The following is a 12,261-nucleotide window of genomic DNA, read 5'->3' as shown; positions in this document are numbered from 1 at the left end:
TTCTGCAGGGGTCTGGGGTTTACTTGAATACTGGTCAGAGCAGCATGTTAGGATGAACAAAACACGTGAAGACAGTGGATTTACAACATTAACTTGGTTTATATGCAAATCAGTTACACTTGTGTCTTAATGCTTTTTCATGGCGGAAGTGCTCAGATTTACAAGTTGGATTTCTCCAGATTTGCATGTTATGCCTTCTGTAACACGACTTATTAGTGCTGCAAAGACACTTTCACTCCTTTTGAGGTATGTTATGTGGTTTTAAAAGCAGTTAGTTGTAAGAGAAATGTTTCCTTCAGTACAAACAGCAGACACAGACCAGGCTTTATCTTAATTTTACACATTTAAACCTGTTGAATATGCATCCAGCTTCTAAATAGTTTTTAGGTTTTAACATCGTTCAGGCCATGTGATGTAAAAGTATGTGTGCGTAGTAGTTTTCAGACTGGATGTTCAGAGTGACAGAAACGTAAACAGGGTGTTGGCTCACACTTAAACAGGATGAGTGAAAGGCTGAAAGATTCACACTGTAAAAAACAGGCTGTTTTTTAGTCAGTCCTTATCTTTATTAGCTTTCACAAATGTCTCCACCAGTTTACACTGGACGCCGCCTCTCCACTTTCATGGCTAAGAGAGGGTTCCTCTGTGTTTACACGTCCACATCACCAGCGTGCAGCTCTGAGGAATAAACATGGACATGGAGACGGTAGCAACAGGTTTTCTGCAGACTTTCCAAGCAAGACTGGTTCAGCTGCATGAACACGATAATATTACACGAGTGATGGTAATTGATGGTTAGTCTGAAATTTAGCAGCTGAAACATGTTCAGAAAGAGAAATTATAGCTGGAAATGTGTTTGAAGAGGAGTAAGAAGAAGAATAAGTCATTCATCCAACATATAAACACTGGTTCCTTCTGCACACTGAGCAACACTCAAAGGTCCGAGGCGTTCATGGACGTCCCGGCAGCGTGAGGAGACGCAGATGGGAGGTAACGAGGCCGTGTGAGAGTCAGTCTGCAGGGATTCTGGAGGTGTGACGGATACACAGACTTCATGACGTGGACAAATGCTCCTTCCATTTTTACTGGTTTATTTAATTTCTGCAGGTTTTCTTCTCTCCCGTAAACATTTCTAATCTTATTTTAGTTTTTTAACGTGAATGCAAAAGAAACCTGAATCAGGAAACATTCTTTCTATTTTCTAACTTAATCATTTCAGGAGAGCAGCTGATAAAAGCACAATTTATCTTTTATTGCATTTCACCCTTCATGTCTACATCCAGTAATAAACCATTCTAAATATTACATTGGTCAAACTAACCAAGTTATTTTCCTCTTCGCGTGACTTTGCCAACAACAGCAACTGGTGCCTCGACACTCCGTCCACTTGCAAACAATGACCCAGGTCTTCCTGACCATACAGATTTACTTTGATTGCAAACATATGTTGATGCAGCAGAGCCGAGAAAAAAAGAATAAAAAAAAAATCACTGGTTTTTGAAAACATTTTACATTCAGACTTTTATTTTTAAATTTAAAAAAGTAAATTTTTATGGCTTAAATATGCAGAAGTATTTATATATAATATGGAATTTTGGAAGCAGCTGTTAATTCCGGTGAGAGTGGGATGTTTTTATAAACTATTATTTAATATTTAATAACACATTAAAAAGCTTGTTTATATATATATTTGTTAGGAATATTCTGAAATATTCCTTATTATCATAAAAGATTCAGACAGTAAGTGGAAGTAGAAATATTATTAATAAAAAGTATAACTGAATTGGGAATAATTTTTTTACAGTAATAATAGTTGCATTTTTAATTTTAATGCAGACTTTGGTGTCATTATCACTCTGTTCAATAATAATAGTTTCTAACAGTTAAAGAAGAGCCAACAGACATAAACTGACCTCTTTTTTCACAGGTATTGGTCTTTTTTTACTGGTATTGTTCTTTTTTTACTGGTATTGTTCTTTTTTTACTGGTATTGGTCTTTTTTTTACTGGTATTGGTCTTTTTTTTACTGGTATTGGTCTTTTTTTTTACTGGTATTGGTCTTTTTTTACTGGTATTGGTCCTTTTTTTTTACTGGTATTGTTCTTTTTTTACTGGTATTGGTCTTTTTTTTACTGGTATTGGTCTTTTTTTTACTGGTATTGGTCTTTTTTTACTGGTATTGGTCCTTTTTTTTACTGGTATTGGTCTTTTTTTATTGGTATTGGTCTTTTTTTTTACTGGTATTGGTCTTTTTTTATTGGTATTGGTCTTTTTTTTACTGGTATTGGTCTTTTTTTATTGGTATTTGTCCTTTTTTTTACTGGTATTGGTCTTTTTTTATTGGTATTTGTCTTTTTTTTACTGGTATTGGTCTTTTTTATTGGTATTTGTCTTTTTTTTTACTGGTATTGGTCTTTTTTTATTGGTATTGGTCTTTTTTTTTACTGATATTGGTCTTTTTTCACTGGTATGGGTCTTTTTTTTACTGGTATTGGTCTTTTTTTTTTACTGGTATTGGTCTTTTTTTTTACTGGTATTGGTCTTTTTTTACTGGTATTGGTCTTTTTTTTTACTGGTATTGGTCTTTTTTTTACTGGTATTGGTCTTTTTTTACTGGTATTGGTCTTTTTTTACTGGTATTGGTACATTTAAATGAAGCCTGGTACGAGTAAGGTGACCAGAATTGTCTGAAAATGGTCACATGATGCATGACGGCCATTTTTACCTCTCCTTCAGCTCAGTGATGAGTCTGACAGCTGAGTATTTTTCTAATCCTGCAGAGATGCTGCAGGAGAAGGCTTCAGCTGTGTCGGATGAACATATGAGCCGGGTCCAGACCGACGGGGAGAGGGATCTCCTTCCAGACCAGTCACGACTTGGCCTGTCTACAGCTCCCACAGCTCCCAGTTCCAGTGGGCCTGACCAGGTACACATGGCAGCGGTTGTTTGTTTCGTCTGCAGCTGAATAAAGGAAGCATTCTTCTTTCCAGCCAGCCAGAAGTGGCTGTAAGTTGTTGGAAAGGTTTGGACTGCCACCAGAGCCAGAACCAATAGAACCCAAATCCAGCTTTTAATAAAGCACACTTTGATTAAGTATTAAACTGAAGGACAAAACTGGAGAGAATTTGAATTAAACTAATGTGTGTTTTTATATTTTAGACAGTTTGATTTGTGAAGATTGTGGTTTTTGCTTTTCTCTTTAGAATATTGAGAATATTAAGGTTGTCCTGCATGAGAGGGAGCTGTGGAGGAGGTTCCACGAGGCCGGCACAGAGATGATCATTACGAAAGCTGGAAGGTAAGAAAAACTGCATCTATCAGGCCTAAAGAAAGTTATTTGCTAGTATTCACCTCAACATGTTATTTATTCACTTCCATAAATTAATATTTTCACATTGTTGGAAAGTCTAGATGTGTGAACAGCAGAACAACCTGGCCTGCAGACCAGATTTAAACGGCCACCTGAAGGTCAAACTTGTTTTTCTTTAAGCTGTCAGGTATTCAGTGGTGTTTTTTGTTGTTTCTTTATTTTATTTATCAGGGACAATGCAAAGAAACATAGAGGACATATAGAACCACTGATGTTTTGCATATAGTGTGTAGCATTAAGCTCAGTCGATACTTCCTGGTTGGGCTTTTCAATTAAAAAAGGAAGAAAGAAAGTAGGAAGAGAGGGATAAAAAGTTCAAGTTTAAGTTATTGTTATGTGAAATTCTCACAAAGACGCATGCTCAAGTTGCTCAGCTTTCTTCTCCAAGTTGAGCAACTTCCATGTTGTTGCACATCACAGCAGATGATTTTCAGCTTATTTTTTTTATTTTTTTTTATTTGGATGAAATCAGAGGGAAATGTACAGAATTAAAATTGAAACAGAGCACATGCATTATAAAATCTAAAAGTTTTCATGAACTTGAGTGAGTTTAATGAACTGATGATGAGAGTTTGTAGAAGTTAAATGAACCAGAAAAATGTGAGTTTGCTGTAAGTTCATGAGGTTGTGGAAGAAACTTCTTAAATTCCACATAAACTAGAACATAAACGTAATAAATTCCACATTAATTACCTTCGTTAATTATGTTTTTATTTCCAACCTGCACGATGATTCTAGTCCAGCTTCTTTAAAGTGAGTGATGTCGTGTGGAAAGTTGTTGCTTTGCAGCAGGAAGTTGGTGTGGACGAGGTTTTAGCTAAAATGATGTCCCAGTTTTGGGATCAGTCAATCAATAAATCAATCAATCTATCTATCTATCTATCTATCTATCTATCTATCTATCTATCTATCTATCTATCTATCTCACACACACATACACACACACACACACACACACACACACACACACACACACACACACATCTGGAGATCATCAAGAGTTTTTAACATTTCTTTTATCCTTAAATAATTTCTTGTTGTTCAAGAAGAACAATTGAAAGATGAGAAACTTTAAGACATTTTAGTTTGTATGATGGAAAAACGACGTGACTTTAGTTTTTTTTTCTCATTTTTACTTCTTACTGAAATTATTGGAAACATATTTCTGTCAGTTGAATTAATGATCAACCACATGAATAAAAAGGTAAAAAAGCAGTTTTATACAATAATTTACGTCTAATTTGTTCATAGAAGTCTATTCACTATTTTCCACACGCTCATCTTAATTAATTTAAGTACATTGATTTATTCAATCTTTTCCACTCCAGAGTTCATCTGACTTATTTAAAATTAGTTTTACTATTACTATTACTAAAGTAACAACTTAAAATGAAGAAAAACCCACTAAATATATTCTGTTACAACCACTGTGTCACATTAGCACAAAAATGACTTTATTGTATAATATATAATTATTTTCCACAGCAGAGTTAATAATGATGTAAGAAATCAAATCATTAATACCATAATATCGCGACCATTACAACGAGGTAGAAACTTTAACTGTTTCCTGAAGGAAGTCACTCTGGACTTTCCTGATGTGTCGCATGTTGTAGCTTAAAAAATGGTGTAATTGTGTTTTTAGTCACATATGAAAGTTTTCACACACAAGTACTTTTCTTTAACCATCTGCTGAGATATTAACATGGAGCAGTTTTGTCAAGAGACAGAAAGTTCCTGCTACATAACTGAAACCACAAATGACTGCTTGGCTTGTTGGATTTAATGCGTCCTGAGGATTACACAGTGAAGTCTTTGGACATTAACCAGAGAATAACACTCAAATCGACCTCTGCCTCTCATTCCTCATCAGATGCTGTTTTTCTTTTTCCAGTTAAAGAAAAAATGAAAACGGGAAAGGTCACCACATTTTTCCTTAATGCTTCATAACCATAAGAGATGGGCTTTCCCTTGTCCAGCTGATAAAGTGGCTTCTGAATCCTTAAAGCCCTTTGAAGGGCGGTGTAGTGGTGGAGCTGTGCTGGGAAACCTGTCTGCATTTCACTGCAGCAGTCACTTAAAAAAGGAAAAAAAATATCTGGCTTCATCCATCAGGAGTATCAGCTCTGAAAGTGAAAATGATATCTGCAGCAGGCCAAATTATACAAGCATCTTATGAATAATACATATATAAGTGAAAGTAGTGCCCCTTTATTAAATCTGCACTCTCAGAAGGCAAAAAAAGCAATGACTATGTGTGACATGTGCAAAGGTGGCAGGGGAGGACGGACAGATGCAGGAGACCCCACATTTCCTCCACACCCTGAACTGAAACCAGCTCAGTCCTGTCCCAGGCAGCCGAGCCGAGCACTTGTTGAGTGTCACCGTCCAGGCGCAATCCTCCCTCTTCAACATACCCTGCACAGCTCTTCCCTCACTCGCCCTCTTTGTACACAGCCCGTCAAGAGAGCAGCAGCAGCAGGTTGATAAGAGGAATCAGGCGCCCACAGTAGGCCTCCGTCTACAGGGTTGTAGTGCTTCATCATCCCCGACTCCAACCCCCACCCTCCAGGCTTCTTTTGATCTGGCAGTGGTACAGGAGATTCCCAGAGTGGGATGGATCAGTGGAGGGCCTACACATGTGGGATTGTTAGGAGAAACAGCTGGCTGGGCACAGAAACACACACACCCTGACACTGATATCATACACACACTCATCAACAGCCATTTCTCATGCTCGCCTTAAACTCGTTGACTTCGCTCAGTCAGCCACCATCTGTATACTTACACCTTCAGTTTTCTGGTGACCGAAGCTGGAATATGAATGTGTATTTTAATGCATGTGACATGTGTTTAACACTAGTTGTTTACATGTTTCATCACATGTACCTGAGACTGGACTTAGAGAATGTCGCTTGGCTAAAACATTATCTGTTACTACTCAAGCTTTGTAAAACTCTTTTACATTTAGCTGGTGAAACGTGTTCATGTAAGAATGAATACAGGCAGAAATATTACTTTATGCAAGTTACTTTCTAATAAATGTGAACAACATTTTTCATGTCTGTCCAGTTTAACCATCTTTAGAGGCAAAAGGCAAACATCTGACCCCATGTCAGCTTGAACAAACATACATAGACTATAATACCCTGCAATAGAAACAATCAGCTGATTCTTGAATTATCTGACTGACAGATAACAGCCAACAGTTCGGTGATTGATTATTTAACCTCGTCTTCATGGGGCCTATTTTTCTGCCTCCTGTCTGAAATAACGTACACAGAATAAATAAAGTATATCTTTACAACTAAAAGAGCTGTATGTTTAATCTTGGTCTCTACAGAAAGCAGACATGAGCGATTACTACAGAAGTGTTACTGCGTCAAAGTAAATTCAGCCGGAACACAGCAGGAAATGTAAATGGTTATCTCCTACTAAGAGAAAACAACATTAGTTTCAGTGTAAACCAGAAGATAACAGCTCAATTCATCTAGAAATGAGTAAAGTAATCCTATAAATGAGTAAAGTAATCCTATAAATGACTAAAGTAATCCTAGAAATGGGTAAAGTAATCCTAGAAAGGAGTCAAGTAATCCTAGAAATGAGTGAAGTTATCCTAGGAATGAGTAAAGTAATCTAGGAATGAGTAAAGTAATTTAGGAATGAGTAATCTAGGAATGAATAAAGTAGTCCTAGAAATGGGTAAAGTAATCCTAGGATGAGTAAAGTAATCTAGGAATGAGTAAAGTAATCCTAGAAATGAGTGAAGTTATCCTAGGAATGAGTAAAGTAATCTAGGAATGAGTAAAGTAATCCTAGAAATGAGTGAAGTTATCCTAGGAATGAGTAAAGTAATCTAGGAATGAGTAAAGTAATCTAGGAACGAATAAAGTAATCTAGGAATGAGTAAAGTAATCTAGGAACGAATAAAGTAATCTAGGAATAAGTAATCTAATATCTGATGAGGACCTGCACTACAGTAGAAGGTAAAAGTGAACATGAGCAGGTTTTCAGGCATTTTAATATGCAGGTAAATATCTCAGGAAGTCATCAGCTGATGATGATGATGATGATGATGATGATGATGATGATGGTGATGATGGACGCCTCTATCAATGGTCAGAGTCTGGAGGATCCAGGGATAGCCCCACATTCACCTTAGAAACACCATGAGGATCCAGAAAGAAGTGAAGGCCAAGATAGTCTCTGATAGAAAGAGTGAATCCTTCTCTATAAAACCTCCTTCATCTCCATGGAAACCAGCAGGACCTTCATGGTTCATGTCAAAGGCAGAGTCATAGGGGAACACATTAGCAGAGGTGGAAAACCCACAGCACCAGGAACTTTCCACAGACTGAACAGCAGTATCTGAGGTAGAACGGGATTAAAACCAATTTCCTGTTGGATCTGAACGCAGATCTGTCAGCATGCATTAGGACTGTCCACCACCACATCCTGCCTCCCAGTAAGCAACTGGAAATAAGATTGTAAATGCTCCACACTCATACAGAACCTTCTAATATCATCTGGACTCTACCATTATATAAGGAGCAATGTGGTTCCTCACTGTGTTGCCAAAGGACATGTGGAGGGTCTGGGGATGAACAGACTCCAGCTATAAGACCATCACATGAACAGATGGGGCTGAAGTTCATGTGTAACACAGATCTTTTTTGCATGTGTACCATGAACTAAAAGTTAAATAGTTGCATATAGACACTGAATGTATATGTTTTAAATACTAAAATACAAAAACAAACACTACATATTATTCCATCCATCCATCCATTCTCTTCCGCTTATCCGGAGTCGGGTCGCGGGGGCAGCTGCCTAAGCAGGGAAACCCAGACTTCCCTCTCCCCGGCCACATTCACCAGCTCATCCGAAGGGATCCCGAGGCGTTCCCAGGCCAGCCGAGAGATGTAGTCTGTCCAGCGTGTCCTGGGTCTGCCCCGGGGCCTCCTTCCGGTGGGACGTGCCCGGAACACCTCACCAGGGAGGCGTCCAGGAGGCATCCTAACCAGATGCCCGAGCCACCTCATCTGGCTCCTCTCGATGTGGAGGAGAAGCGGCTCTACTCTGAGCCCCTCCCGGATCACCGAGCTTCTCACCCTATCTCTAAGGGAGAGCCCGGCCACCCTGCGGAGGAAACTCATTTCGGCCGCTTGTATTCGAGATCTCGTTCTTTCGGTCATTACCCACAGCTCATGACCATAGGTGAGGGTAGGAACGTAGATCGACCGGTAAATCGAGAGCTTTGCCTTTCGGCTCAGCTCTCTCTTCACCACGACAGACCGATGCAGAGCCCGCATCACTGCGGACGCCGCACCGATCCGCCTGTCGATCTCTCGCTCCATCCTTCCCTCACTCGTGAACAAGACCCCGAGATATGTAAACTCCTCCACTTGGGGCAGGACCCCATCGCAGACCCGGAGAGAGCACTCCACCCTTTTCCGGCTGAGGACCATGGTCTCGGATTTGGAGGTGCTGATTCTCATCCCAGCCGCTTCACACTCGGCTCCGAATCGCTCCAGTGCGAGCTGAAGATCACGTCCCGATGAAGCCAACAGAACCACGTCATCTGCAAAGAGCAGAGACCCAATCCTGAGGCCACCGAACCGGATCCCCTCGACACCTCGGCTGCGCCTAGAAATTCTATCCATAAAAGTTATGAACAGAATCGGTGACAAAGGACAGCCTTGGCGGAGTCCAACCCGCACTGGAAACGATTCTGATTTACTGCCGGCAATGCGGACCAAGCTCTGACACCGGTCGTACAGGGACCGGACAGCTCTTACAAGCGAGTCCGGCACTCCATACTCCCGGAGTACCCCCCACAGGAGTCCCCGGGGAACACGGTCAAATGCCTTCTCCAAATCCACAAAACACATGTAGATTGGTTGGGCAAACTCCCATGCCCCCTCGAGGACCCCATAGAGGGTATAGAGCTGGTCCACTGTTCCACGACCGGGACGAAAACCACACTGCTCCTCCTCAATTCGAGGTTCGACTATCCGACGGACCCTCCTCTGCAGCACCTCTGAATAGACCTTACCGGGGAGGCTGAGGAGTGTGATCCCCCTGTAGTTGGAGCACACCCTCCGGTCCCCCTTTTTGAAGAGGGGTACCACCACCCCAGTCTGCCAGTCCAGGGGGACTGCCCCCGATGTCCACGCGATGCCGCAGAGGCGTGTCAACCAAGACAGCCCTACGGAATCCAGAGCCTTAAGGAACTCTGGGCGGACCTCATCCACCCCCGGGGCCTTGCCACCAAGGAGATTTTTAACCACCTCAGCGACCTCAGCCCCAGAGATAGGCGAGCCAGCACCAGCTACCCCAGACTCTGCTTCCTCATCAGAAGACGTGTTGGTGGGATTGAGGAGGTCTTCGAAGTATTCCCTCCACCGCCTCACAACGTCTCGAGTCGAGGTCAGCAGCCCCCCATCCCCACTGTACACAGTGTTGACGGAGCACTGCTTTCCCCTCCTGAGCCGCCGGATGGTGGACCAGAATCTCCTCGAAGCCGTCCGGAAGTCATTCTCCATGGCCTCTCCAAACTCCTCCCACGCCCGAGCTTTTGCCTTAGCGACCGCCGAAGCCGCGCTCCGCTTAGCCCGCCGATACCCATCAGCTGCCTCTGGAGTCCCACAGGCCAAAAAGGCCCGATAGGACTCCTTCTTCAGCTTGACGGCATCCCTTACTGTCGGTACATATTATTAGTTTCCAGAAATAAAAGATGGTATCATATTTTGCTAGTGATAAACTCGCTGTCATACACCGGAGTGAGGATGCTATCCGTTGGGTTCTTTCAGAAATTAGCATGTATAAATACAATTACGCTGCACTGGACTGTATTAAACTAATGACCTCCGCATTATGCTTTCAGAGGCATATTTCCTTCCAAGTTCTGGTTCACTGGAGCTTTTCCTTCCTGGTTCTGGCTCTGATGGAGGTTTTCGTTCCTAGTTCTGGTTGTGATGGAGGTTTTCCTTCCTGATTCTGGTTCTGATGGAGGTTTTCCTTCCTGGTTCTGGCTCTGATGAAGGGTTTCCTTCCTGGTTCTGGTTCTGATGGAGGGTTTCCTTCCTGGTTGTGGTTCTGATGGAGGTTTTCCTTCCTGGTTGTGGTTCTGATGGAGGGTTTCCTTCCTGATTCTGGTTCTGATGGAGGTTTTCCTTCCTGGTTGTGGTTCTGATGAAGGTTTTCCTTCCTGGTTGTGGTTCTGAAGGAGGTTTTCCTTCCTGGTCGTGGTTCTTACGGAGGGTTTCCTTCCTGGTTCTGGTTCTGATGGAGGTTTTCCTTCCTGGTCGTGGTTCCGATGGAGGGTTTCCTTCCTGGTTCTGGTTCTGATGGAGGGTTTCCCTCCTGGTTCTGGTTCTGATGGAGGTTTTCCTTCCTGGTTCTGGCTCTGATGAAGGGTTTCCTTCCTGGGTCTGGTTCTGATGGAGGTTTTCCTTCCTGGTTCTAGCTCTGATGGAGGTTTTCCTTCCTGGTCGTGGTTCTGATGGAGGGTTTCCTTCCTGGTTGTGGTTCTGATGTAGGGTTTCCTTCCTGGTTCTGGTTCTGAAGGAGGTTTTCCTTCCTGGTTGTGGTTCTGATGGAGGGTTTCCTTCCTGATTCTAGCTCTGATGGAGGTTTCCTTCCTGGTTGTGGTTCTGATGGAGGTTTTCCTTCCTGGTTCTGTTTCTGATGGAGGTTTTCCTTCCTGATTGTGGTTCCGATGGAGGGTTTCCTTCCTGGTTCTGGTTCTGATGGAGGGTTTCCTTCCTGGTTGTGGTTCTGATGGAGGTTTTCCTTCCTGGTTGTGGTTCTGATGGAGGGTTTCCTTCCTGGTTGTGGTTCTGATGGAGGTTTTCCTTCCTAGTTCTGGTTGTGATGGAGGTTTTCTTTCCTGATTCTGGTTCTGATGGAGGTTTTCCTTCCTAGTTCTGGTTGTGATGGAGGTTTTCCTTCCTGATTCTGGTTCTGATGGAGGTTTTCCTTCCTGGTTCTAGCTCTGATGGAGGTTTTCCTTTCTGGTTGTGGTTCTGATGGAGGGTTTCCTTCCTGATTCTGGTTCTGATGGAGGGTTTCCTTCCTGGTTCTGGTTCTAAAGGAGGTTTTCCTTCCTGGTTGTGGTTCTGATGGAGGGTTTCCTTCCTGATTCTGGTTCTGATGGAGGTTTTCCTTCCTGATTCTGGCTCTGATGGAGGTTTTCCTTCCTAGTTCTGGTTGTGATGGAGGTTTTCCTTCCTGATTCTGGTTCTGATGGAGGTTTTCCTTCCTGGTTCTGGCTCTGATGAAGGGTTTCCTTCCTGGTCGTGGTTCTGATGGAGGGTTTCCTTCCTGGTTGTGGTTCTGATGGAGGGTTTCCTTCCTGGTTCTGGTTCTGAAGGAGGTTTTCCTTCCTGGTTGTGGTTCTGATGGAGGGTTTCCTTCCTGATTCTGGTTCTGATGGAGTTTTCCTTCCTGGTTCTGGCTCTCATGAAGGGTTTCCTTCCTGGGTCTGGTTCTCATGGAGGTTTTCCTTCCTGGTTCTAGCTCTGATGGAGGGTTTCCTTCCTGGTTGTGGTTCTGATGGAGGTTTCCTTCCTCATTGTGGTTCTGGTGGAGGGTTTCCTTCCTGATTCTGGTTCTGATGGAGGTTTTCCTTCCTGGTTGTGGTTCCGATGGAGGGTTTCCTTCCTGGTTCTGGTTCTGATGGAGGTTTTCCTTCCTACTTCAGGTTGTGATGGAGGTTTTCCTTCCTGATTCTGGTTCTGATGGAGGTTTTCCTTCCTTGTTCTGGCTCTGATGAAGGGTTTCCTTCCTGGGTCTGGTTCTGATGGAGGTTTTCCTTCCTGGTTCTAGCTCTGATGGAGGTTTTCCTTCCTGGTTGTGGTTCTGATGGAGGGTTTCCTTCCTGATTCTGG

General features: G+C 42.5%; 1 protein-coding gene across 1 annotated transcript in view; it reads left to right on the top strand.

Moving 5' to 3' along the window:
• The first annotated feature begins 2,782 nt into the window (after nt 1-2,782).
• The window catches only part of tbx4 (T-box transcription factor 4), a 32,888-nt gene continuing 23,409 nt past the window's right edge, over nt 2,783-12,261 (top strand). Inside the window, exons 1-2 of the mRNA XM_041995083.1 lie at nt 2,783-2,926; nt 3,204-3,298. Of these exons, the coding sequence (XP_041851017.1) occupies nt 2,783-2,926; nt 3,204-3,298 (239 nt within the window). The remainder of the gene's footprint in view (nt 2,927-3,203; nt 3,299-12,261) is intronic.

This window comes from Melanotaenia boesemani, chromosome 9 (genome assembly GCF_017639745.1).
Source record: "Melanotaenia boesemani isolate fMelBoe1 chromosome 9, fMelBoe1.pri, whole genome shotgun sequence".
In the NCBI taxonomy this organism is placed as follows: Eukaryota; Metazoa; Chordata; class Actinopteri; order Atheriniformes; family Melanotaeniidae; genus Melanotaenia; species Melanotaenia boesemani.
The sequence above is the reverse complement of the archived record's forward strand: the minus strand, read 5'-3'. Positions and strand labels throughout refer to the sequence as shown.